The following is a 26,559-nucleotide window of genomic DNA, read 5'->3' as shown; positions in this document are numbered from 1 at the left end:
TGGGGATGAGCATGAAATGGAACACAGGAGGTTGTGTCTGAACAGCAGGAAGGCCTTCTGTAATGATGGTGCACTGGCACAGGATGCCCAGTGGCTATGGAATCCTCTCCTTGGAGATCTTCAGAAGCCACCTGGACACGGTGCTGGACATCCTGCTTTGAGATACTGAGGTACGGTAGGATTAGATGGCCCTGTGGCACCTGCCACACTCTGCCATTCTGTGACTCTGTGTGTGATCCAAGCGGCAAGGGGGAAGGTATGTAAGTAACATGCACCAACAGTCTTGAAAGAGCAGAAAGTTTCTCATCTGAGCTCTGTTACGGGTAGCGTACCACAGGCTGTGAGAAACCGGCAGCGTGGTGATCCCTCGAGATCTGTGCGACTGCTTCCCCGCAGAAAGCCTGAAAGCACGTGTGCAACAGGAGCGGTGAGCTGTGTGGCCGTGCAGCCAACTTCTCAGGTCAAGTATCTGCAAAGAACGACGCCATCGCGGCGTTACCTGGCGCCGTGCCCCCGAACGCCCCGCGAGTCCCACGCACCATCCCCAGCCGCGCGGCCGCAGCTGCGGGGGGCGGGCGGGAGGCGGTGCTGCGGGCGGGGCGGGCGGGCCGGCGGCGCGGGGCCCGTGTTGCCGCCGAACCGGCGCGGGGCAGAGCGGCGTTGCAGCGAGTGGACCCGCTGCAGGTGGGGGAGCGCGGCCGGCCGGGGGCGCGCGGGGCTGCGGGTCAGCGGGGCGGGTCCTTTCGGGAGGGAGAGGCGAGCCCGGACCCGCTGCACCCGCGGGGCTCTCCGAGCAAGCGGCCGTGCTGGAGTCTGGGGGTGACGGGAGGGACGGCGCGGGGACGGGAGCGGGGCAGTTAGGGTATGGAACTTCCTTCACCGGAGATTTTAAGATCACATCTAACCTATCTAACAGTGTATTTATCAGAAGTACTGAAAGCAAGAGTGACCATTTCAAGGGTTGGATGTTAGGAAAGGCACTGGAACAGGCTGTCCAGGGAGGTGGTAGAGTCACTGTCTCTGGTGGTTTTCAAGAAGGGTGTAGATGTGGCACTGAAGGACATGGTCTGGAGGGATCACAGTCATGGGTTAACGGTTGGACTAGATGATCTTAGTGGTCATTTGAACCTTAATGACTCTATGATAGTACGAAACATCTCGTCAGATCCCTTACAGCAGTCTAGGTTGTGTGAGGCTGCCAGGTCAGCCTGTGAACTGGCGCTCCTGGTGGCAGTTCTAAGTGGCAGCTTTGCAAGCAAATTGCTCAATAATCCACTTACTACATTTTACCTATATGCCTAATTATTACACTAGATTTTATGATCCTTTTTCCTTCTACTCAAGCCGCACTTACAGCTGAGGTCTAAGACCCACGGTGGATGATTGTTAAAGAATGTCTTGGTCTGGCACCATCACAATGGTAGATTGGCTTATTGGTGAATGTTAGGAAATTTGAGTTCAATTCCAGAATACGATTCTATAAATTGTATCACATTGCTCCTTTCAGGTCGTTGGTAACACAAATATGTTTCTGGCAAGTCTATAAGGTAAAACTGTACTTTGGTCTATTTTGCCTCATTTTAGGCTCTGATCATAATCTTGGAAATTACTTGCATTATAATTCAGTTTGCACACGTAGCTGGAAAGTGTAGTTTGTCCTACTGGATTTTTTTGCCCAGTCCAGTTATCAGCCCAACTAATTACAGAAACAGCTAGCTGAAGTGGACCTTCTCTTGGTGTTTTTCTTCCCTTACCTCCATTATGTTACTTTTTTTCCCCCTTTTGCTAAGTTTTATGCTTTCATGATGATAATCTTTGTGTTATTACCCGCTTACATTTTAGTTACTGCTAAAATTCTGCTAAGTTATTTGCTTCCCATGTTGGCCTCTGAAATGAAAAAGGAAAACCAGTTTTTTAATATCTCCATTTTATAAGAGAAGGGGTGTGCATAAGACCTACCTTTTCTTTCAAAGTTTTTCGTTACTTTGTGTCCTGTTGTTTTGCTCTGACTGCTTTAAAGACATACTGAATAAAACAGATCTAATTTTTTCAGTTTCTCTTTATAAAACAGATCTTTTTTTATGCTCTTAGTCATCTGTATTATCAAGATGTCTTTGTTTCTGCTTTTTTATCTTCTATGAGCTGGCATAACCAGAGCTGAATCTGGTAATCCCATTGAAGACCCATTATTTGTGAAGGGTTTGCTGCTGTTCCCTGTTTTGCTGTTCTGTTTGCTTTCCATCGTATCTGTGCTGAGGGAGCAGCCTTTGGCACTGGGTAGAGTTGGTTCAGGGTGCTCAAGGAGGTAAAAATACTGCTTAGAAAATGCACTCTCTGATTTCCTCTGAATTGTCTCAAAGCACACATCAGGGCCAGGAGCAGAGAGGGGGCTCACAGGGGGGCATCAGGGCCCATCCCACTGCCCCATCAGGAGTAGGGCAAATAGGGACAGCCCCAGCCCTACCCACTGGGCACTACTTTGAGGCCAAGCCATGGGCCTGCAGCTGGGCCCAGCAGGGCAGTGCTGTGAGGAGTTGGAGACCAGCCCTGGTGTGCCTTGCTTGGGGCATGGGCTGTGAGCCCCATGACTGGCATGGGGCCCTAGGTGTTAAGTTTGTGAGTGCCATGAGGTCAGTGAAAAAATTTCAAAGCTTTGCTGATCCAATTTTTGTGTTGGAAATGTATGATATCTACCCATTAGCACTGTATCCAAAGATGGGGACTTTTGGGACTGGGAGGCAATGTTACAATATGTCCTAGTATGAGAACTGCAAGGAGAAAGCTTGAGCACTTACCTTTGCCCGTTAAACAAAAACCCCTATAAATGTTTTATGCAATATTAAGCTGTGGTTCAGCAACGCCCTGGCTTGGTGGCTTGTGGAATGTGATGTTCCCTGCGTATCCCCTTCTGGGGAGGACCCAGTGCATCTCCTTGAGCAACGTATTGTAGCCTTTTAGTGGCCAACTCTGCCACTCACCAGTGAAATTTAAGGACAAACAGAAAATTACGGAGGTTGATACACTGTGACCATACATACTGCTTTGTTAAATTAAAATAAACAAATCGAGCCTTGACGTTTCTTCCCTGCCCATAAGTGGGAAAATAGGCTGAGCCCTACTCTATGTTGCTTCATTTAAAAATGAAATGACCATGAAAAAAAGCAGCAGGAGAAAACCAGTACTGACGTAGACAAAATGACTTAAAGAGCTTTTTTCTTCTCTCTAGTTTCCATGGTACTGGGGTACTGTGAAATTTATAAAAGAAACTTAATTCTGTATTGCCCATAATCTGCACAGACATTGTTTTATGGCAGTGCTGATTGATTTAGCTTTCCAGGGGAGATGTCAGGCATGCTAGCAGTGATTAACAGCAGATAGAAACCAGGGAGATGAGCAGTGTTGATCACACTGAATAATATTGTGAATGAAAATAGAAGTACAAAGTAAATACATGTCAACCTTTTGGAATTTTATGTGATTTATGTTGTTTCAATGTTGGATTGAGTAATTGGTCTTTTTATCAGTGTGCTTTATGCTGTAATAAAACGAGGTTTAAATAGTGAGAAGTTAATAGCTGCTCTAAGTGAAACATATAGGCCCTGAAATGAGATGCATTCTTTCTAGCAAAGAACATGCAAAAATGGCAGGGAAGTTTGTTTGCACTTGGTGAGATGAAAAATTAAGCCATCTTTCATGCCAGTGAGAGATTTCCATTTCTTCTTTAGTTTTCTGTCAGTTCAAAGTAAGCCTTTAAAGAATGTTGCATTAGCACATAGGAAATCCAAATTTCCTCCTTGTATATTAGTATTTTGAGGCCTGTTCATAATTTAGACTTTTATATTTCAAGACTTTCTCCCTCCCATGATTAGTTCCAGTAGCTTGGTCTGAAGCTCTGGCTTGAGGCACGAGGCACTGTACTAATAACAAAGAGAAGTTGCACGTTTCTCAGCAGCATCAACAGAAATAAATAATGGTGGGGCAAGATGAATGTGTTCTGGAGATTGTAGGGGGAAGAGAAGTAGAGGCTGGGAAAGCCTGACACTATTTGGAGCAGGAGGGGTTGAAAGGCAGCTGGAAGAGCCATGTGGCTTTGGATGTGGGCCTGGGGAGGAAGAGTCTTCTGGGAACTGGCATGGTAACAGGTGTGAGGAGGCTCAGAGGATTTTTAGGAGGGTTTGGGGGAGTTTTTTGAGAGCAGAATCTCTCATTTGCTCACATTTTTCATCCAGACCAGCCTGTCTCATTGTTTTCTCCTGCACTGTCTCATGTTCTGGGTACTTATCATTGCTTTTGTAGGTCTGCATGGAATAGATAAAGTGTGCCAACTGTAGTGGACTACTTGCTAATGCATGTGCAGGTTTGTCCAAAGCTATGAAAGACTCTGAACAAAACAGTGACTGTTGGGTTTTTATATGTTTTCATTAAGGAGTTATGATTTTCTAAGATGGCTCTGAATGTCTGTCTAAGCATGGATCACTGATGGCTGAAACACTTGCAACATACTGCATATTTGCTGCTGTAACAAAACTTACAGGATTTTGAAGAAGGTTTAATCTGTGAACACACTAGAAATGTATATTTACGCAAGCTGGCTTTGAAAGGGAGTCACTGAGTTGCTGGTATAGTGTTCCAACTACTGTGGTTGGGGTGTACATTAACACTGAAATTGGGTTACCTCAGAACATTTTTGTATATTTTAGAAAGTATGTAAAATAACCAAACCTCAACCTTTTCAGTGTTTAGTCCAATTGATCAAATTTACAGTAGTGAGTTGCCTTATTCATGTTGTCTTTATTCTTTCCCCCTTTCTCTTGTGTAAATCTTTGGACCCATGGTGATGATGGAGCATGTTTTAACTTGCCTGAGCTCATTTATATCCTACATCAACATAAAATTGGAAAAAACAAAACAAAACAAAAAAAAAACCACAAAAAAACAACACCCGAGCTCCAGTGTGAGAGTAAGCCAATAATTTTTAAAGCATGCCAGCTTGTATTTTCCACATTATTTTTTAACAGACTGTACTTTCTTCATTAAGTGGAGTTAATGATTTCCAAAAGTTTTATTTTTAGTCAAAACAGTTGCAGCATTTTTATTTTGTATTTGTTGAGCCCACTTAAGGTAATTTAAAGACATCTAAGAGAAGAATGCTGCAGTTGCTGTAATAGTAGCAGTACCTGTAGGTTCAGCCTTTGACAGAGACTTGCCATCTCTCTGTTACCAAGAATAGCTTGTGCTTATGTTCATCACAGTAACTGCAGTTCTTACTGCTTAATGATATTAGTTCCCTAAGTCCACAGCAGCCTGGGGTATCTTATGTGGAGAGGTTAAGATAATGTTATGTATAAGTAAAAGTAGTAGGATATATTAAAATACCAGATCATTGAGCTCGGTGTAAAATCTTGTGGCGTAACCCTTGTTTCACTAAAGGACACTAAACTGTGAACTTTTACCAAACTAGCTGGGGAGCTGTGAGGGATGGACAGTGCAATGCCATGATGAGCCTTTTGGGCTGTGAGTGTTACCTGTACATCAGAAGGAAGATATACATCGTGGTTCATTAAGTCTTTTCCTGATATCTTTAACTTACAATATTCATATTATAGAAAAGTACACATTGCTTTTAGTGTCTGCAAGTGTAATAATTTCTGTTTTCTTAGTCTTTTAACCACGTAGGTGGCTCTCTTTGGAGCTCTGGCATAGATAGACTCTACTAGGCAGCAATCTACACGTGTTAAAATGAACAGCTCATCCTTTAATTGCAGCTTTTTTTGACCAGTTCAGCATGTTCCTACCTCTTGCACTTGGGATTTGACCCTGGTTTTCTTCCATTTCCTCTCTCCTCATTGCAAGTAGACAGAATCAGATTCCCAGCTTTAAAAACAAAACAAAAACAAAAACAAAAAAAAAAAAAAAAAAAAGACAAGAGAGGAGAAAATAAACACTGTAAGTGTAACTACAGTGTCAGTGTCAGTACAGTGTAACTAGTGTCAGTGTGGTAAAGAGGAAGAAGGCACATCTGTGCAATAATTTAAAGGGTGGGTGATTTTCTGCAAAATATGACTTCAAGTTGGAAGAAATGAGTGTGGACCACTGCTGCATTGTTAGGGTCATGGACTCATTCCTTTCTCAGCTGCAGAAAGTTTTTCAAAGCAAAAAAATCACTCTGTGGGAAGTTGCTCTCTGAGATTAGAATTTGTGTCCAAGTAAAAAACCCAGGGGAATGTTGTCTTACTGCTCTTCCATTTAATTGGAGCATTAGTTGTTTATGGGAGATGGACACGGGAGTCTCCAGTTCTTAAAATCTTAGCCTTGATAGCATGTGATTACAAGATAAAACAGATCACTTTTGATAGAATATAAACAGAACCAAAATGAATGTCAGTATTTTTGGAAAACAGAACTCCTTACCAAGTGGAACAGTTTCTGCAAAGTTACCAAATTTTGTTTTAAAGGCTTCCATTTGGAGAGAGGAGACCAGTGCAGGCAAAATTGAGGGAAATTTTGAGATACACCACAATGTTTATCTTATGAGATAGAACTCTGTGGAAAAGTACAGCCAAGAAAGCTGGAGCTAAATAAAAGGTCCCTCATTTCATAGCAAATTAAACAAAGGAAACTTTAGGTGGAAATACAAAAATTAAACGGTGTTATATGTTTCCTACTGAAAGGAAGTAAAAACTTTCACCTTCTAAAAAGGAGTCCTTTTTGTACTTTGGAAACTCTGTCACATGCAGAGAAAGCTGAGATTAAGTGGCATCTCTAAGCAAACCAACAAAATATACAAAAGGGCATTTTGAAGAACTCTGGCTGGAAGTTGACAGAAAAAGAAGAATGGGGAAGTAATGGTAGTTGGAGAGTTGAAGAAGATTCTTCATATCCCTGAAAAGTAAAATTGAGAATCTTCCAGGTAGAATTGCACAAATCATGGAGAAATCACTGATGATAAGATGTATTGAAATGCTGGCAGATAATTAAACTCAAAAATGCACTTCTGAAATGAAATGGAAGATAAAATAATAAAGGATTTTTTTTTGCTTCTGTGGGGAAGAATGAGGGGGTGGGAGAGGCGGATTTGCTGAATAGGACATGGATTTTTATTTTTTTTTTTTTAAGGTCCTAGACAATAGAGTTTTATGTTTGTTATTCCCTGATGAATTTGCAATGAAGAGAAAGGAATGTAATTGTATGCCCCTTTGATTAAGTCCATTTGCTGGGCAGAGAGGCCCACATGGCTATGGTGTGCTTCTGACTCAGCTGAAATGAACATTGACAAATTTTGCCAAAAAGGAGAGGGAAGCTAGGATGCAGAGGATTTCATTAAGAAGCTCAAAAGAGAGGACAGCTGTACCTAATTTTCAGAAGCACATAGTTGTCTTTGAGGAAGCCAAGCAGTACCAAGAAAAAAAGCTTAATTTTGATTTCCTAAAGAGTATAGGAATTCCATTTATTTGATCTCTTCTGCTATTTTCGGAGCTGGATTTAAATAAGAGATCTACTCTCAAAACTGGTATATCTAGCCAAGGAAAATTTCATTTTTTGCATGTGCCTGGGTAATTTATGCTAAATAATCTCTGTTGTTAATGAGTAGTTCGTCCTTTTACGCTACCTGGTAGTAGCAGGAAGGCTTCAATAAGGCTGCTGTGGGAGCTGTCCATTCCCAAAACTTTTACTTAGGGAAGTTTGGGTACTTTGCAGAGATGTGATTCTCTCTTCTCCTTTAGACGTGACCTCGTGTACTTCTGGATTTGTTCCCTGCTCCATTTGATAGGATTGTTAGATAGAACTGTAGTAACATATGTCTTCTATTCCTCCAGAAGTATATATAGGATGTCTTTTGAAAAAGTTTTCTCAAAGGCATCTGGATACAAAGAAATCTTGCTCAAAAATCAGAATTTCAAAAATCCTGTTTCATGGTTATTTTTGCCTAGGTGACACCAGGCTGTGTGGAGCAGCTGACCCACTGGAAGGAAGGGTGCTATCTAGAGGGACCCTGACAGGCCATGGTTGTGGGCCTGTGTAGGCCCACAAGCTCAGGCAGTTCAACAAGGCCAGGTGGGTTAGGGCAATCCTAATGATGTATGATATTTAACTCAAGTTAAATTTAGCTTCTGTTTTGATGTACAGAATTTACTGCAGAACGTCTGCATTCTGCATCACTGATATGTTATGGTTTATTTTAAATATGTTGCCCTCAGGTATAGAACTAAGTCTTGATTCTATAATTTCCTGAAGACCTAAGGACTGAGGTGTGTAACTACAACTGAAGCCCACCATTTAAATGCCAGAGAGATTCTTGCTTCTACTCAACTGCAGAGTTAAGCGTAATCATAATCAATTTAGTTATGTCAGTAAAAATTCCTGCACACCTACATGTCTGATGGTAGGCATGCCTAGACTGTGCTAGAGTGCATAGCATGGTAGGTACATATCAGACGTCTGATTCCTAGAAAGATTTACAAGGCAGAAATTCTTCCGTCTCGCCTGTGGATCTTGCTCTAGCAGGAACTTTTAGGGCATGCTTTTATGTTTTTGGAACAATATCCAGGGATAGTAAGGTTTTTGGTTTTTTTTTTTAATGTCATGTGGTTAGAGCATTAGTCAAGATAGAGAAGACCTGAGTTTAGTTCCCTTCCTCAATCTGAAACAGTTTATCTTGCTACTGGTAAATGTTTTAATGGTGAGCTTCTGATCAGAGGTGACATGGAAGAGGAGAATGGCGAGGGTTGGTGTAATTATGTGTGGTATTGTGTGTTTCAAGACCTTTTCTTTACCAGCACTGCAGAGAGCTGTAAGCATAGGGTTCAGCGTTTTCAGTTTCCGAAGTGGCCCTCAGGTGCATAACCAAAACGCACCCACACCAGAGAAGTCTGATTAATTTTAGGTGTTAGGCCTCTTAAAGCAAGCCGTGTCACTCAGTAAGCATTTGCTGTTTACACTGGGCCAAAATAAATTGTGTCTATGTACGGTAGAGATAATGCTTCTTACTAGACAGAGATGAAAGCTAGACTAAGTGTGATTTATTCCATTAAGGGTAATGGCAAACATAGGGTGGAGGCTGCTGTATTAGGAACAAGCTTGCAAAAGTAAAACACATGGATGCACTGCTCATACTGCTTCAAACAGTAGTAATAGTAGCACACTTAGTAGCTTCTTTCTGATTTTCCTGTTCTATATAGTTCTTTACAGAACTGTATAAGTGTTTCTCTTGTACACAGTCAGTGATGCTCTGTGACATGGCTGGACAGGCGAAGGCTGTGCCTGATTTCACATTGCCTTTCACGATTAGGAGGTTGTGTTCTGCAGGGTGTTTGAATGCCTATTAATAGTAACATCCTAATATCGTGAGAATATTAGAGCACTGTACTGTAGAAACAGTTTTAATATATTTTAAATTGTCTTTTTAATTCATGTTAAGACCACTCAAACTTTGTCAATGAATTGAATTTCATATACCATAGAGTATGTTTAGAAATTCTTTCCCTGGATGTATTTTGATCTCTGTTTGTGTAACAAATTATTTATTGCTATCTCTTGGATAAGATGGGTATAGAACTTTCTCTTTTTGCTTCTTTATTCTACTTTGTATTTGTTTAATGCTTGGTGATGCTGCTCGATTACTATAGTTGTAACAGTTTATGAATCCAACAATTTAAAAGATAATAGATAATAATAATAATAGATTTTCCAATACCAACATGGTTGGAGAGCGATACAAAACAAGTAATTTTTTTTGTTAGCATTGGATGACGTCAAAGCAGCATTGAACTCTCAATCTGGAAGCTTTGTTTTGTACCATGAAAGACACTAGCAGCACCTCCTCTTGTAACTACTTGCTAGTAATGCATTCAAACCATAATTTTCTGCTTATTGTAGGAAATACAAATTGGAACCGACATTTGACAGATGAATTTATCTCCATAAGTCTCCATGATGTAATTGCTGAGACTACACGCTCAGTGCTTTTGTCCAGCTGTTATAATCCTCAGTTTTAAGAGCCAGAATCAACCTGCGAAAGTTGTTTGCTCTGAAGGACTGTGAGAGTTTGTGTTCTTGCAGAGCAGTGAGAACACAAAATATATTAGCATTCTCCATATAATATACATTCAGCATTTTATGTTGTTTTTTTTTTTTTTTTTCCTTTTTTTACATGCACCAGTCTGACATTTAACAAAAAATAGCAAGTCCTTCCAAACTTGAGAAAAAACAAACCTCAGGAATATGTCTGAAAATACATCTGGCATCTTTAGAAATGTCAAATTTCTGGCATGCATAATAACATTGTGTTCCTTTCACTTTTTTTTGGAAACCCATATATTAGAATCCATAAAAATAAAACACCTGCTTTCTTAACTTGTGGGTTCTCTCTGAAATGATACACTTGATAGTACAAGAGAACATGACCTGTAATTTGTTCAGGCCTTTCCAAAAGCACTGATATGCTTTTGGAAGCAACTTGTTGTGGGTCCTAGCAAATGGGCCATGTTGTTTTTTACTCTTTCTGTTGGAACTTGCTTTGGTGGCATGGACTCTGCAGAAAATATGCTACAAGTGTTTTGTATGTTTTGTAATGTGTGACTGATTTGTAAAAAATCATCTGCAGTGGAATGTTTTTAAAAGCATGTCTAAAGCTGGAGTATTGGTGGTAGGTGGATGATTGGACTGGGTGATCTCAGAGGTCTGTTCTAACCTTGGTGATTCTGTGAAGAATGAGGCATGCTATTTGCACTGCTGAGTGCAGTGCTGTGGAAAGAATAGGTTGATATTTTAATCATTCTGTGTATAAAGACTTATCCAATGATAGGAAATGCAGTCTCTCACAAACTGCTTGATTTAAATCATTAAAGTTAGCTAAAATCTAAATTTAAAAACTTGGAAGATGGCTTTTTAACTGTACTCTAATAGCTTCTAACGTGGAATGGTTTGTCTGTGAAGGTATCGGTGTTCTTTGCTTAAGCTAGGTAGAAAAGCAGATGTAGTATCGAACCTGCAGTCTGTTTTCTTCTCTCTTCCTTTCTTCTTAGGGGAGATTATTGAAGTTGCATATCAGTGCATATCACCGTGTGTATAAAAATGTATCATTAAAAGAAGCATGGCTAGCAAGTGAGGGAGATGATTCTCCATATCTTCTCCATCCTTAAGAGACCCTGCGTCCAGGTGTGGGGAACCCAGTATTAAAAAAAATTAAAATTAAAAAATGGAGTGTTGGAGTGTGTCCAGGGGAGAGCCACAAAGATAATCAGAAGTCTGAAGCATTTCTCTCTGCAGGCTGAGAGAGTTGGAATTGTCCAGCCTGGAGAAGAGAAGGCACCAAGGAGATATTATCACAGCCTTCCATTACCTGCAAGGGGCCTACAAGAAAGCTGGAGAGAAACACCTCATCAAGGTTTGTAGTGACAGGACAAACTGAGAAAAGGTGGATTTAGTTTAGATATAAGGAATAAATTCTTCACTGTGACAGTGGTGAGGCACTGGATGCGGTTTTGGGCAGCCTGATCTAGTGGGAGGTGTCCTGCCCATTGCCGGGGTTGGAAATAGGTGATCTTTGAAAGCCCTTCCTAACCAAAACTATTAATTGATTCTATATTTGTACTTTTAAGCATCATCTTGTTTGCCTGGTTTAGTGTGAGAACAGCAGTGTGCTGTGAGCACAACATTGTTTGAAGATGGGTGCTGGGATCAAGATGAATTTCTGAGACTGGAAAAAAAGTCAGACCACTATGCTTTTCCAGTAGTACTTATTTTGCTTGTTTATCCTGTTAGTACAAATGGGTTCATTCTTTGTAATATGAAATAAAGAGGTGAAAATTATCCTGAAAAGCCAAGAGATATAATTCTAGGGTAATCCATTAAATTTCTTTTTTTCCTTGCTACAATCTGTTCTGCTCTGTGTTACTTAGAAGTCCTGTTGAGAGCTCTGGGCGGAAATAAGAGTTTATTCCCATGATTTTCGTAGAGAGAGCCTGTCTGAAGTACAACCTTATTGTTAACAAATTCTATGTTTTGCTTAATGGCAAAGAGAAACAGCAGGCAGAACTGTTCTGTTCTTTTGAACAGGAAAGTGGTGAGTAGAATGGTATGAAAGAGGCAGAATAGGAAAGTCTTCAGCTAGTTACAATATGGGCTATAATATTGTGAAATGTATAATCTTTCAGAGTAGTCTGAGGAAGCATGCTTCACATAATCATTGCTTAAAAGAGAAGAAAAGTCCCTTGCTGAAACCTCTGTGGATGACAAATGCTCACTACTCTTTGGGATCACTGCTGAATGTAGTAGCAAATTTCATCCCTGGGTCCGAGATGACTCTCCAACCCATATGTTGAGTATTGCTTCATAGTTGTAGAGTGGGAGGAAAGAATTTGCCTTCTTCCCATGTGCTGTAGCCTGGAAAGACTGAATAGGATGCTGCCTTCCACCCCCTCTCCATCCTGCAGTGCCAGCTTGTAGAGAGTTGTCTGTGGCAGCCGAGGAAGAATTTTCTGCAATTTTGAACACCAAAGTTTCGGAGAATTTCCAAGTGTGTAAGAAACTTGTGTGAATCTGAATGTTGTCGCTGTTGTAAAAATAGACTCTGACTTGAGGTTAGGTCTTCTTTCAGTTTCCTGGGCGTTTGGAAATGTATTTCTCTTGTGATATTAAATCCTGACCAGTGAATGTCTGAAGATTAAGCAAGTGGCCAGTAGCATAGATTGTCTGGAGTGGGAGAGAAAGGGAAGCAAAGATATTAAAAATGAAAGGTTATAGCAGTATTACAGGGTGCAGAGGCTTTTTCATAAAGAGAGGTAGTATTTGTGATGCTCCTAGCTGAGTAGTGGGGGTTTGCTCCCTTGCATCCACAAGGGATGTATTATAAAAGAGCAATGACGTAACTAAGCAGTTACGATGCAGGTATGGAACTATGTATACAAGTAGGAAGTACTACATGAGAAAAATCCAGCATAAAGATAAGTAAGGAACATTTTTAACACGTAAATACAAGCACTGACCTTTCAATATCAGAAGGGAAGAGATGGAAATACTCATGAAAGGGGGAAAGCCACACCACTACTTGTTAAAAATTTTTAAGCAGTAAAAAGCCATTTTGGAAGTTGGGAGGTGCAGGGTAGGTGTTGTATACGGTGTTCTCTAAATAGCTAAACTTTCTTTCCTGGTTACTCTTCTCTCTGTAGTTCTTGGTGCCAATAGAAGTCAAATATGAGGGGTGGCATGCTGCTACTGGAGCTCTGTTCTGTCCTGGGCAGCAGGATGGCATGGCTGACTGGGCCTGCTTTACTCACCCTGTTCCATCTCCTCTGTTTGCTCTTCATCGTACTGTCCTCTTACCTTCACAGGCCTTGTCCTAAAGCCAAATATCTCATGAAGGCAAATGACCTGGAGAAGAGCATTATGCCTGATGAATGGGGGGGCTCTGCACCTAAAGAGCAAGTGCCCTGTAAGCTGCATTTGTGAATGAGAAGGAGGGTTCCTGGAAAGTGATTCAGAGACACAGAAATGTGGAAGTTGGAAGGGGCCTCCTGTGATTCTGTAGTCTAGCCATGTTCAAAGCAGACGCACTTAGTGCAGTCTGGTTTGGGCCTTGTACAGACCAAGTTTGAATAAACCTGAGGCTGGAGATTTCGGTGCCTCTACTAGTCCCTTCCAATTGGCATTTTGTATTTTCCAGCATGTACCCATTTCCACTTGACTTTCCAGTGTGACTGTAGGGAGAGACTTCTTCCATCTCCTCTATGCCTTCTGTTGCAGACTGCACTAAGATGTCCCCTCAGCTTTACCTGCATTTAGAGTGGCGGTTGAAGAGAGAAGAAGAGACCTCACTTTTATTCCTGCCTCCCATTTATAGGTTGCCTAGTGATGTGGTTGATGTCCCATCCCTGGAGACTGTCAAGGCAAGGCTGGGTAAGGCCCCGACAACTTGATCTAGCTGTGATGTCTCTGTTCATTGCAGGGGAGTTGGACTAGATGGCCTTCAGAAGCCCTTTCCAACCGTAAGGAGTCTGTTCTTCTATGATTTAGCTTCCCACAACCTCTGAACAATATTTCCAGGGCTACATGCAGCTTCCCTGTTCCTGCAGTCAACTTGAGTCTTCCCAGATAACTTAGCTTCCTACCAGTTTCCTCTTCATAACTTGAAGCCATCCTGCATTTCAGTCTCTGCTTTCATCCTACACTGCCTCAATTTCTTCAGCAAAGGGCATTCTTAAATAATTAGAAACAGGTTGAGTAGCAGACAGCTAAGGGATACCCATAAGCAGCAATGCTTTTGAGATCATCCTGAATAATTGTTCTTTGTCAGAGATTTATTCTTTGTAGGTTACTTCAGATATTACTTTTTTCTCTCACTATTCAGAAGATAATTGCCTCAATATGTGCTGTTGCTACAGTGCTGGGGCAAAATAAACCAGTATGTTTGGATGCGTGAAGTATAAGTCTTTTGAATAGTAATGGAATGATTCTGAGATTTTACAATAGCAAGTATGTGCCCTGTTCTATGTCAGTGCCTCAAAAATATGATGGCAAAAACAAAGTTCAGAGGAAAGTCACAAAAATGAGAAGGGATTTGAAAAACAAGTATTGCAGTGTGGTGAAACTTATGAAGGTGAAGTATATGTAGGGCAGGACTGGATGGTGGCTTGGATTGAGTGTATGTGTAGATAAAGTGAAGCAGGGGAGACCTTGTAGTTTTGGTAAGAAAGTCATAAACAGAACTGGTGGCTGGGGATTCTGGCAAATTCAGCTTTGAAATACAGTGCAATTTCTGAAAGCATCAGAAATATGGTGCAGTGTCTTAAAAATGAGGGTAATTCAACAGTAGAAAAGATTAAGGGGAGTGGAAGAAGGAGGATCATTAAAACAAGAATAGATATTTTTCTAAAAAATGTTTTTTTTATAGTAGATGCATTTCTTGTAAGTGTTCTGTGGCTTTATGCGTATGGGGGTCAAACCTGATAATCGAAATATCCTGGGTGATTCTTTCTCTTTCCAAAAGGTCACACAATCACTTTGGCAAAGATGATCAACTTTCACCTAACTATATGGTTGTTAAAATAGCATTTCTCTTCCAAATGTGTATGCTTTCATGTATGACTTAGAACAGCTTCTTGTTCAGGCACCCGCTGGGGGGGACTGGGGAAAAAGTAGTGTATTTGCTGTGTTCGAAAATGATTTGCAACAACTACGGTGAAAATTTCATACCTTGTTTTGAATATTTTTTTTTTCTTAATGCTATTTACATAAGTGAAACAAAGCTGAAAGCAAAGGGTGATACTCAAGAATTTCCTGGGATGGGGTTTATCCAGAGACACCGGTTAAATAAAGCTGGATGGTGGTGGCCATCTCCCAGTCTGCATTCTTTGCTAAACGTTTGTGTGCATTGCCCATTCACTGTTTATTCAACTGTGCAGGACTTCTGTGTCCTTACTTGCCTCGTGAACTGAAGGAAGGATCTATGTTACGGACTGGGGAGGAATTTTATACTTTATAAATGTAATCTAAATAATTAGCTTCTCATAACAGGCTGTAAAAATAATCACATTTTAAAGAAAGTGAGCTTGAATATTTACTGGATTGTCCTTAGTCTTTTTGCAGGTGATAGCAGCTGAGCAGATAAATCTTGCATGGTTTTAATGTTTGCCTTGGGTTGTTGCATATCTGGACCTTCAAGAGTTTATTAAAGTACCAAATTTAGGAAATAGTTGAAAGAATAAATATTTATGTAGTAAAGACATTTTGCTCTTTGAGCATGAATGTGCTAAATTTGTTTTCTTCCCTCAGAAAACTGTCTTAAATGTTGAGAGTCTGATTTAGCTCCACTGAAGAGAACTGGAGCTATTTTAAGTTTTTTGATAGTTCAAGACCTCAGTTCCTCTAGAATCGCTACTATTTCTATTCCTGCAGCAATCACAGCCTACTTTTGAATAAGAAAAGGGCTATAGGGAAAAAAAAAGAAAAAACAACACCCTCAACCACTGTATTTTAAAGAACAGACCTAGAAAGCCTTGAATTCTTTTCTGTTTGTTTAGCTTATATGATTCTTCTTGGTTTGATGTCAGTGAGTGTATATATAAAATAATAATATAATATATTGGCAAAATTTTAAGATACAATCAAATATTTCCAAGATACTTTCCTTTATGTAGTCAAAAGCTGGCTGTACTAAGTTCAGTGGAATGAAAAGACCCAAAAAGACAAAGATGTTAACAGTGGCTTTCACTGCTATAGCACAACTGCTGAGTCACGGCTTGAAGCAGTGATTGAGCACCTGGCGGGAAGGCATGCCCAACCCAGGGGAGCTCAGGTGCATGCAGTGCTGCTGAGTGACCAGAAGGGGTGGAGCCAGGATCCACCTCTTCCCAGACCTCATTTAAGGGTTGGCAGTGGAGGTAAGGGTACTTTGTTGGAGATTCCTGTCTATCTGAGACCTTCTGAAGGTAAGCAGCTTCTTCCCTTCCCTACCCAGTCTATGGCTGTTGTATTTGACCAAACCCTCTCTTGCTGCAGCTTAGGACCTTGCTACTCTGCTGTTACTGCTGTACTTTTGATCCTATTACAACTGCATAGCATAAAACAATAGAAATAGCTTCTGGAGGTGTAGCTGAAGCTTTAACCGGTTTTTCCCATGGCTGTAGACTACTGTTAATTAAAAAACAACAACGCATTAATCTGTTTTATCTCCAACTGAATGGTTACAGAAATGAGGTAAGAGAGGGAAGATAATTAAATAAATGGAAAGGGCTAAGATTTCAAATAATATGTTGAAACCTTCAGCTGAAGTGGGGTTCTTCGTCGTCATTTTTACCCTTATGGCTTTTGACAATACATCACGTGTCACTGGGAATGGTATTAGCCATTATTTTTGAAAAAAGATAATGAGAAACTGTAATAGGTTGAATCTGTTGTGCTTGTTGGAGTCCTCTTTGACTGATAAATAAAAGGAACAAAGGAGAGAAGGGAATGGAAACAGAAAATACAACTCTTGATTCCGATATTCTATGTTGAAAGAGGCAGACAGAGCTCCCAGATGGTCTTTTCTTCATATAGCAAACATTTTAAATCACCTGTTGTGTATTTCCCACTACTTCTTTTTTGATTTCACTCAAAATGTTGCAGTCATGACATTGCAAATCGTGTATTAACTAAGCCAGCCCTACCTTCCCTTTTTAAAATGTAGAGAACAAAAATAAATGCATGGGAAGAGGAAGAACTGAAGAGCTATCAGCAGAAGCATTCATCTGGCATATCAAGGACCTTGTTGAATTTGGTAGCAATGGTAGTGTTTCTGAATTCTCTGCCAGTGTTCTTTTATGCACACTTTGAGAGTTGAAGCAGCAATGGATATAAGTTCCTGTGTATCCCTTGTCAACTGGGTGTACGCCTAACATAGTCTTTACATTGTTTTAAAAGTTTACTTGGATAGGTTCAGTTTTTGTGTTACCATTAAACGGCTTTCTATCAACATCTAAACGATTTGCAATTACCAGTAACTGCACTCTGCTCCAATGGCTGTTTTCTTTCCGTTATCAACACTTACTATTGGCTCATCTAAGCTCTGCATTCCTTAGTGCAGACAGAATGGTCTTGTAGACTGTTGCTTCAGGATTAAGTTGTCAATTGGATTAAATTGTCTGCTGTTTTTGTTTTTGTTTTTTTTGATACATATACATATGCACACTTAAAATTAGACCTTTTGGATATCCAGTAGGAATAAGTTTGACTGAGTCTTATCATCAGAACATAGTTGAGTTTCAACTGTACAATTTGCGTGTCAGATTTTATCCCATTGATTGGCTGTTTTGTTTTCCTTGGATCTGTTGAAGGAAGGAAAATTCTGTGGAATCTCAAGTTGCTTGATAAAGAGAGAAATAACAGTATGGGCTTTCACAGTCCTTATGAAATCATGGTTTCTAGGGAGACCTCAGACTCATTGCTTGCAGCCAGGATGCTGAGCTGCCAATGGTAGTTGCTTACATAAGTTGCCCATCCCTGTATTCTGCAGCCAATCGTGTGTCAATTCAGCAACTCAAAAGCTGTAGCAAGGTTTTTTTAATTTAACCCATAATAACTAATTTCTGTAATCTGGCACAGCCTCATTGAGGAGTGGGAGTAAGTCCAGCATAGTGCAAAATGCCAAAAAAGAAGATACATTTATGTGATTTCAGATGTTGGCGCATGAATACAAACTTTCTCTGCTGTAGATTGGAGGAGTCTGTGGGTTTGCTGTGCTTCATTGAGTCTCATGAAAAATAAATAGCCCAATTCATTTAAGAGAGTTTTTTTTTTTTTTTTTTCTTCTTTCAGAAATATTTTTCTTGCTTGGATTAAAATATCTATCAATTGCGTTTGTCTTTAATGTATAACATCTTTGAAATAGGTTGGATAACCTGTTATCTTGTAGTGTACAACTTGATGAGAAGTACAGATACAAAATTTTGAAAATCTGCCTAAATATGATTCATTTATTTAATCCTCTCCACTTCTTTACTTAATCTTCATAATAATTTATGCTACGGGATGCGTTAAAGCTATAAATATGGAGTGTAAACTTACCATGTTGTGTTAACTTGTATGAATTTATTTTGTACACCGCATACTACCAATAGTGGAAATTGCAATTGTTTTGCGCAGTCTTTTCACTTAAATGACTTGCTCAGTATTTGTTCTTTTTCTTGCTTATCTCTGAAATGCCTTTTGGATTGAAGATTTAAAAGATTTATCAGTAGTCAAGTAATGCTCTTCTGATGTTAAGCTATCAGTTTTTAATGAGAGGCTGAAGTTGTAGCTCTGCCATGGGGGATGAAATATCAAACATAAATATTAAGTATTTGTTAATGCCATTATTGAGCTTTGGATGAGAAATCTAAAATAACATTAGAGCAGCCTTGTCTCTGCCTATAGAAAGGGGCATAGGTGTCCCTGCCTGTGGAAAGGGAGCTGGAACCAGATGGTCTTAAAGATCCTTCCCAACCCAAACCGTTCTGTGACCCTATGACAGGTCACGCTTGTAAATGTGAGACTGCAGATGAGATGTGAGGTTAGTGGTGTGGATGAGACATTTTGTATCTCAGGAGATATCATTTCCTTGGGAGATAATTGAACTGAATTTTATGGTGTGAAGGTTACATGTTTATTTGTGAGCCTTTTGCAGCTTCCGGAGTTCTACTTCATCTGCAGATACTCTATGGGTTTCTGTGGCAGGTGCATGTCCAATTCATTTACCTTTCTGAAACTGTTGCAGTTTCTCTAAACTGTTCAGTCTTTGTTCACTTTCTGCAGGTACTTGGACATTCCCCTTTAGCTAACTGCGTTACTTTTCCATTGTCACTGCACATCTCCTATTGCTTCTCCCATGGACTTGTACTCAGCTGCAGCAGGCTTTTGCCTGCATCTTTCCCTGCTTCTTCTTTATGAGTTTCTCCAGCTCCATCTCTGTTCTTTAGTCTGTTTATTAGGTAGGCTTTCCTATGGTGGGGAGCAAAGCAGTCCTTTCCTTCCCCTGTCACTGTTTTAAAAAGAAAGATGGCAAAGGATGTTGAAACAAGGTGGAAGACCCAGATAAAATCTGTGTTAGTCTGTGTGTTTTAAGGAGTCCATGAAATGCTTTACGCTTGTTTTCAGGATCAGAAGATGTCTCTGTGTACTCTTAACTGCGTACTCCTATTTAGCAGCTGTAATATAAATAAATATAGATGTGACTTAACTGGAAAATAACTGCTGTACAGCCACTTCTCATTCTTGTTGCACTGGTGCTAACTATAATAAGAAGTAAAGCAAACTTGCAATGTATGCATCCTAAACACATCGTTCTCGTTTTTGATCCCTCTTAGGAAAAACTCCTCTGAGCTATTTTGTAAGCACATATTTAATGCTGCAGAACAGTCCTAGTATGAAAATAATTATACTGGTGGTTGTACCAAAACAGTTCATTCCTACATAAAAATAGAAATGGTATGGGAATACTAATACACTCCTTACTGTAGGCAATTTTATTTATTTATGCACAGGATTGCATTTATGTATGCATATTTATGTACAAACTGAGCCTAAACTGATTAAGTGTTTACAGCCTCACCCTTCCAAGGCAATGCTGTTATTCTTTAAAATGATTGAAGGTATAATAACCTCATCAGTTGTGCTTATGAGGAAAAATTAAATGAAGAGTAATAATATGGAAATAATGGAAAACATAGCAGAATGGGAGTGAAATCCAAGTGGAAATAGAGATTCAGATATATTACTTGTTAAAAGTAACAGACTTGGAAGTAACTTCAATAACTTTTTGAATGTTTAGGGCTGGTAATATTAAGAATAAGAATAAAAAGTTAATATAAACTGCCCCAAAATGTTATTTGTAAGACTCATTTATTTTGAAAACAGATTGAATATAAAAAAAGGTGATACAATATTGCATTTCTTTTTCACATTATTTAATGCATATGAATTGGAATTTTCAGGGTTGCTTTTGTCATGCTGTACTTCTGTATTAATGCGTAAGTTTTGGGAATACAAAAGATCTCCATTATGTCCTTCTAATTATTGTTATATTAATGTTTTAATATTTCTTTCTTTGTATGCCAAACTGAATGATCCCTGGCTGAATTGAGAGATGTTTATACAGTGATGTAATATGAGAGAAGTGTTAATTTATACTTGGAAGACGAGATAGTATGCATAACCCTTAGACTGATTATTTTCTTGGAACGCTGGAAAAGGTTAAAACCATGCCCTTCCCACTTCTTTCTTAGGCAGAAACTAGCAATGGGAAGAAGCAAAGAAAGAAACAACCTCTGTAACACTTCAGTGCCATTCCAGAGCAAGAACTTAGTGTGTTAGGGAAGCCAGGCTCTTCAAAGAAATGAAGTCTCACTCTGTTCCCCAGTTTGAATAGTGATAAAACTGCACTGTAGAGCAAATAGTTTTGATTCTGTAAGATTCCAAGTTGCTCTAAATGGAAAGTTTCTTCAGCAAATATTCCTGGGAAGAGTAAAATGATACACATCTGGACACTAGAAAGCTGTGTATGGAAAGAGTGCATCAGCAGGCACAAGAGTGTATCTTCTGAGGCACAAGAGGTGTTACATGTAGGCTTCTTAAATGCAGGGTGGAAGTGCTGCCTAATCTGCTTAGACACCTGTTTCCTACTGAAAACTTAAGGTGGGCATGAAATTCTTCTGCTGTGTATACATGCAGAGGTGTTGTGGTTTAACCCAGCAAGCAGCTAAACAGCACACAGCCTTTTGCTCTTCCCTTCCCCCCCTCACCCCAAAGGGATGGGAAGAAAATTGCGGGGGCGGGGGGGGGAGGGGGAACTCATAGGCTGAGATAAAAACTGTCTTCCTTTCCTGTTTTGTTCTTACTGTTCTTTCTATTTACTAATTATGTATGTATGTGTATATATGCAAAACATATGATGTGCAAGCACTTGTTCACCACATGCTGATTGATGCCCAGCCAACCCCCTACAGTTATATATGTTTTTTTTTTTTTTTTCTTTTTTAACACAATGTCGTATCCCTTTAGATCAGCTATCCTGATTCTCACTCCTTCCAGCTTCTTGTACTCCTTAGCCCCATTGCTGGCAGGATGGTATGAGGCACTAAAAGGCTGAAACAACCCTGGCACTGCTCAGCAACAATTAAAACATCAGTGTGGTTATCAATGTTGTTTTGGTTTTGGGAGAAAAACGTAGCATTGTACCAGACACTGTGAAGAAAATCAACTCTGTCCCAGCTGAAATCAGGACAAGAAGATGTACTTGTCTGAATGTTTCTCTATGTACTTTAGTGCAGCAAAGCTGTTTTGAGAGTTGCATGCCTTTGCCATCTCCAACACATGGATGAGCATTGAATTCATTCAAAATGGATGTTTGTTTCATTAATGGCTGTACCAGATATCTATTGCTTCCCAGCTGGAGGTGAGCCGTGTTTGCCCTGTTAGTGCAAATGCTGCTGCAAAGCATAATTGCAGTGCCCAGAAAATGCACCAAGGAAGATAGTGCGTTTAGACACTGACTGTCTAATTGGCTCAAGCTGCCTAAAATGACACAGCATGTGGCTATGTTGATATTACACTAAGCTCCAAACTTAAATGAATTTTCTACCCATATATGACAAAACAAAAAAAGAAAAACAAAAAAACAAAAACAAAAAAACCCAACTTGTAGAGAGAGATTGGAATTTGTCTGTCTCTGTAGTTTACCATGCACTCATGAGGCATGGGGTGGCGGAGCCAAACTTTATTGCTGTGGTTTTGCCTTTCACTTAGTCTGAGATGAGCAGAAGCTTGCCTGGCTTTCAATGCAAATTACAGGCACAGAGATACTGAATAATATCTGGTGTACTGCACAATCCCTTTTTTTCAGGGGCACAAAACAGAGGCCTTAATGCATTTGGGATTGCTCTGTGCAAGGGAGTCTATTTTACCAGAGAGCTGTTCTCACTCAGAACATCCCTTTTGCTATCAGAATGGTGGCAAGTAACCATCACAAATCCAACACCCTAAAAACCCCTCATAAAATAAACATATAGTGAAGACTAGAAGAATGACCAGGCTGAGTTGTAAAGATCCACGAACTGAATATCCTGTTGCAGTTAATGTCTGATAGACCCTTGTAACCTGGTAGGCCTTTGCAGTTTTAAGTTAAACAGTTTTGTAGAGCTGGGAGGTAGCCAAAGGTTTGCTTTCGCTACCCAGTGCATCACTAGAATTGCAGAGCCTTTGGGTGTGGTGCACTGTTCCATTTACAGTGGAAAAATGAAGCAGCCATGAGGGAAACCTCGACAAATATGGCAACGTTTGTGATAATTCTCTTCTATTGCTCTCTGAGTACCCAAGCCTTTTCTTCAGCTGGATGCAATATCTGTGCATTAATTTAGTTACCCTGTATGAATTTCTCTTCCATGAGCTCCCATGTGCTAAAACCAGGTGATTAGAATTAAGAGGTAGGAGGGGAAAAAAAAAAAAAGTGATTTCCTTGTTACATTTGTAGAAATGTACTCATGAACAGGTAATACTTAAAAAAAAAAAAAAAAAAAAAAAAAAAGCTAGAAGTTTGAATAGTCTTTTAGGTTTTGTTTTCAAGCAATTTCACATTGCTTGCTGTAATACCTTGAGGTATATGGCTGGCTGGCTACAGTTTGATTCCCAGCAAATGCAGATTAAAAACAAGGAGCAAACAGGACTCCCATGTCCTGCTCCCTGTTCAGGGTTGGGACAGGTCTACCACCCCTCTGTGCTTCCCCACACAGCCTGAGCCAGCTTCTGAGCTCCTGCGGCAGAAAGTTGGTGCGAAGATCCTGATTTCTCAGCTCCCAAAGGCAGAGCAGAAAGTAGTTAGTGCTTCCATGGACCACCATAGAGATTACTTTCTGTTTCTTTTACAAGAAGAAAGATAGAAAGGTGATGATCAGCTGTGATTAACCTTATTTTTTTTGCCATGTTAGTGGAGAGGTCCTAGGCTGGTATTAATGATGGCCTCTTTGTGGTAGCAGGAATGAGGCACTTTGGTAAGTGTTTTCTGTAAGTAATTTCAAGTGTGCTTCTGTTGCCTGGGCTGTAATTACTGTGTTGAGAAGACACAGAAGTCTGGTCTCTAGAACTATTGGCTTGGATCTCTTGACTATTAAAAATGCAGGGCTATATTATTATTTTCTTTAGAATTTATTGAACACTGGTAATTCCTGGAATCTTCTTCGGATGGTTGCTTAAGTCTTAGGTTTATCCTTTTAATTTTGGTTTCTATTAGTAAATCTGTTTTGGACTACTAAGTACTTAATTTGGCTTCATACTTTAGGTTCAGTATCTCATATTTTTGGGGTTTTGTTGTAAATGAAATACAGAAAGACTGTTGCAAAGAGATGGAAAAATATCTTCCACTGAGGGAATACAATTTAATTCTGCAAATCAGGCAAGCCTGTTTTGGCAATTATTCTGCTGATTCTTTTTAAGAAATACTTCAAATGCAAGCATAGTTTTCACCAAGAGAAATCTTGCTCTGATGTAATAGTTCAATGACTTTAATGTCTTTCAAGGTTAAAGACTTACCCTGATGGCTGCTGTGGAAATTTCTTCAATGTGAGAAATGAGATATATTTTATGCATGCCCTACAATTCCCTCTGTGCTTCCAACGCTGATGCCTGATAACTTGTGAAGGCAGAATTATTTCTTTCAGCAGTGGAGCAAGAAGTTTGGATATGCCTTAGTTTAAGAGGCCATTACCACATGGTGAGCAAAAGTTCCTGCTGTTTGGATAGATGGGATGGAGGCCAGGAAAGCTTGTTAGTGTTTTTCTTTCTTGCTCTAAATTTTTTGTCTGCTGGGACTTTTGTTTTGCAGAGTTTTAGGACAACTTGATGAGAGCTGACCAGTGGGGACATATGAAGGCTATGCCATTAATATTTCTGTCATTTAAAATATGTCCATGAGCAAAATGGATGTAAATGAATGAAAGTAAAAATCATAGGATGGCGTGGATTAGAAGGATTTTTAATGATCATCTAGTTCCAACCCTCCTACCATAAGCAGGATCGCCACCCACTGCATCATGCTGCCCAGAACCCCTTCACACTTGGCCATGAATGCCTCCAGGGCTGGGGCTTCCGCAGCTTCTCTGGTCAGTGTATGGGAACTGCTGAGTCACGGCCTGAACCTCTGATTAATCACCTGAGGTGAGCCTTGAGTCAGCCAGAGGAGCACAGGTGAAGGCAATTCACCTGTGCTGCCGGAAGGGGTGGAGCCAGGCTCCACCCCTCCTGGACCTATTTAAGAGCTGGCTACCAGAGGGGAAGGATCTCTTCTGGAGATCCTCTCTTTTGGTATCTTCTGGTGAGCTCAACCCAAGGGTAAGCTCTTCCACTTATTCTCTTTTTGTGATCGTTGTCTGCTTTGCCTTACTCTCTTGATTATATTGCAATTATAACATCTTGATATCTATTGATTATACACAATTATATTGTGACTATAACATCTTGGTTATACAGGTCAGCTTGTGACAAAAGGCCACAGTGAAGTCCCCCCAGGTGTGGTGTATACGTTTCTTGACCTTCTTCGTGGAAGGCATTTTGATTCTAGGAAATGGTCTAAAAAAGGAAAAAGAATGGTAGTGATAAAACTAACATGTAATAGGTAAATAGAAATATGACTGACATAGCAGGGCCTGAAGAGAGAAAGGGGGTGCTTAGTCTTCTGGCCAGATGTAAAATATTTAATGGAGATGAGTGGTGCAGTGAATTGTCCCTGATCTGCCACTGAAAATTTGCTGTAAATTTAGCTCTTTTTTTCACAGCCAGCTTTGACGTGATCATTCTGAAGGATATACTAAAAGGTGAACCCCAGAGCTAGAGGAATCTTAGCTTTCTCTATCAGAACTTCTATTTTTTCTTATTGGTTTCTCATATAAAACTAAGATCTAAAATTCATGCTATTTAAACCTGTGACTTCTGAAGAAAGGAGAACAGAAATACTCAGGACACTACTCTGAATTGAGACTGGGCCTTTACTGTACCATCTTCTACCTTGGACATTTCCGAGAAACATATACAGGTAATCCCTAGGTAAACCTCTAGGTGGTTTTTAGAGATGTCCAAGAAGAAGACTCCACAGCCTCTGGGCAGCCTGAGAAATGTGTATTTTCACATTATGATTTCTTTTTTCCACAGTAGGTTAGAAGAGTGGCTTAATTAAATTAAATTTATTACATTATATTTATGTTGGCGTTACGAGACCGAAATTCCATGTTTGCCGTTGGAGACAGAATTCAGAGACTGTGATTACAGAGGAGATATCGTGAATGGATCTAAAATTTAAGATGCATATAATTCATGTAACTTTGGGTGTTATGGGACACAGTCACTGGGCGTTGATGGTTCCTGTTGTCCTGACTCCTGGTGGTGGGCCCAGCTCCAAGGTGGATGAGACAAAGGTGTGCCTGAAGCAGGCAGATGCTTGGATTGAGACAGCAGTAACTTCTGTACAGCAATACCTGATGCGTAAACACTTGCTGTGCTTTGGAATAGGAGCTGTCAAAGCTTTGAATAATGGCATCAGAAGATGGATAGCAGGTTACCAATTGTAGCAGTTATTGGTAATAAAACCTCCTCCTGTATATATGTAGCCCATATATGGGCCTTGGTGAAAAATGAGCTTTGACAGAAGTCAATTCTGGGTTTGTGTGCCTGACTGACACTTTCTGAGTCTGAGATCTGTTGCATATCAGCCTTATGTCAGAGCCTGTGGACTCTATTGAAATTGTTTCTCATGCGCAGGTTTTGTACTATAATGACATTGTATCTTCTCTTTATTTCTTCCCGTTCTAGTTTAACCTCAAGACTTTGAAAATATAATACACATGGCACAGCTTGTAAGACTTTTTCAGACACTGTTAATTCTGCTGCTTCGTGACTACATCTCAGCTGAAGATGGGGAAACAAGAGCAAGTAAGTCTTAATTTTGATATTTCAGCTTAGGGCAATTTTAAAGCATGTTGCATGCTATCTGTTTTCCATCCCACGAAGATATTTCTTTCTATGGCAATTTTCCTGTTAAAAGTTCTATCATGGAATATCTTA

The 26,559-nt window shown here is 40.0% G+C and overlaps 1 protein-coding gene across 4 annotated transcripts in view; it reads left to right on the top strand.

Annotated features, from left to right (window-relative positions):
• Positions 1-624: 624 nt before the first annotated feature.
• Positions 625-26,559, top strand: part of COL21A1 (collagen type XXI alpha 1 chain) — a 101,680-nt gene continuing 75,745 nt past the window's right edge. Inside the window, exons 1-2 of one of the 4 annotated variants that reach the window (XM_042825692.1) lie at positions 625-684; positions 26,308-26,427. In XM_042825692.1, coding sequence (XP_042681626.1) covers positions 26,340-26,427 — 88 coding nt within the window. In that variant the 5' untranslated portion in view covers positions 625-684; positions 26,308-26,339. Of the gene's footprint in view, positions 685-11,295; positions 11,387-13,873; positions 13,897-24,162; positions 24,218-26,307; positions 26,428-26,559 lie in introns of those variants that run through there. The other 3 variants (XM_042825700.1, XM_042825704.1, XM_042825709.1) reach the window with 3 other exon arrangements.

Source organism: Centrocercus urophasianus, unplaced genomic scaffold (assembly GCF_019232065.1).
Source record: "Centrocercus urophasianus isolate 14NV4802_14NV808 unplaced genomic scaffold, USGS_Curo_1.0 seq_10, whole genome shotgun sequence".
Lineage (NCBI taxonomy): Eukaryota > Metazoa > Chordata > Aves > Galliformes > Phasianidae > Centrocercus > Centrocercus urophasianus.
This window is presented reverse-complemented; position numbering and strand designations above follow the sequence as displayed.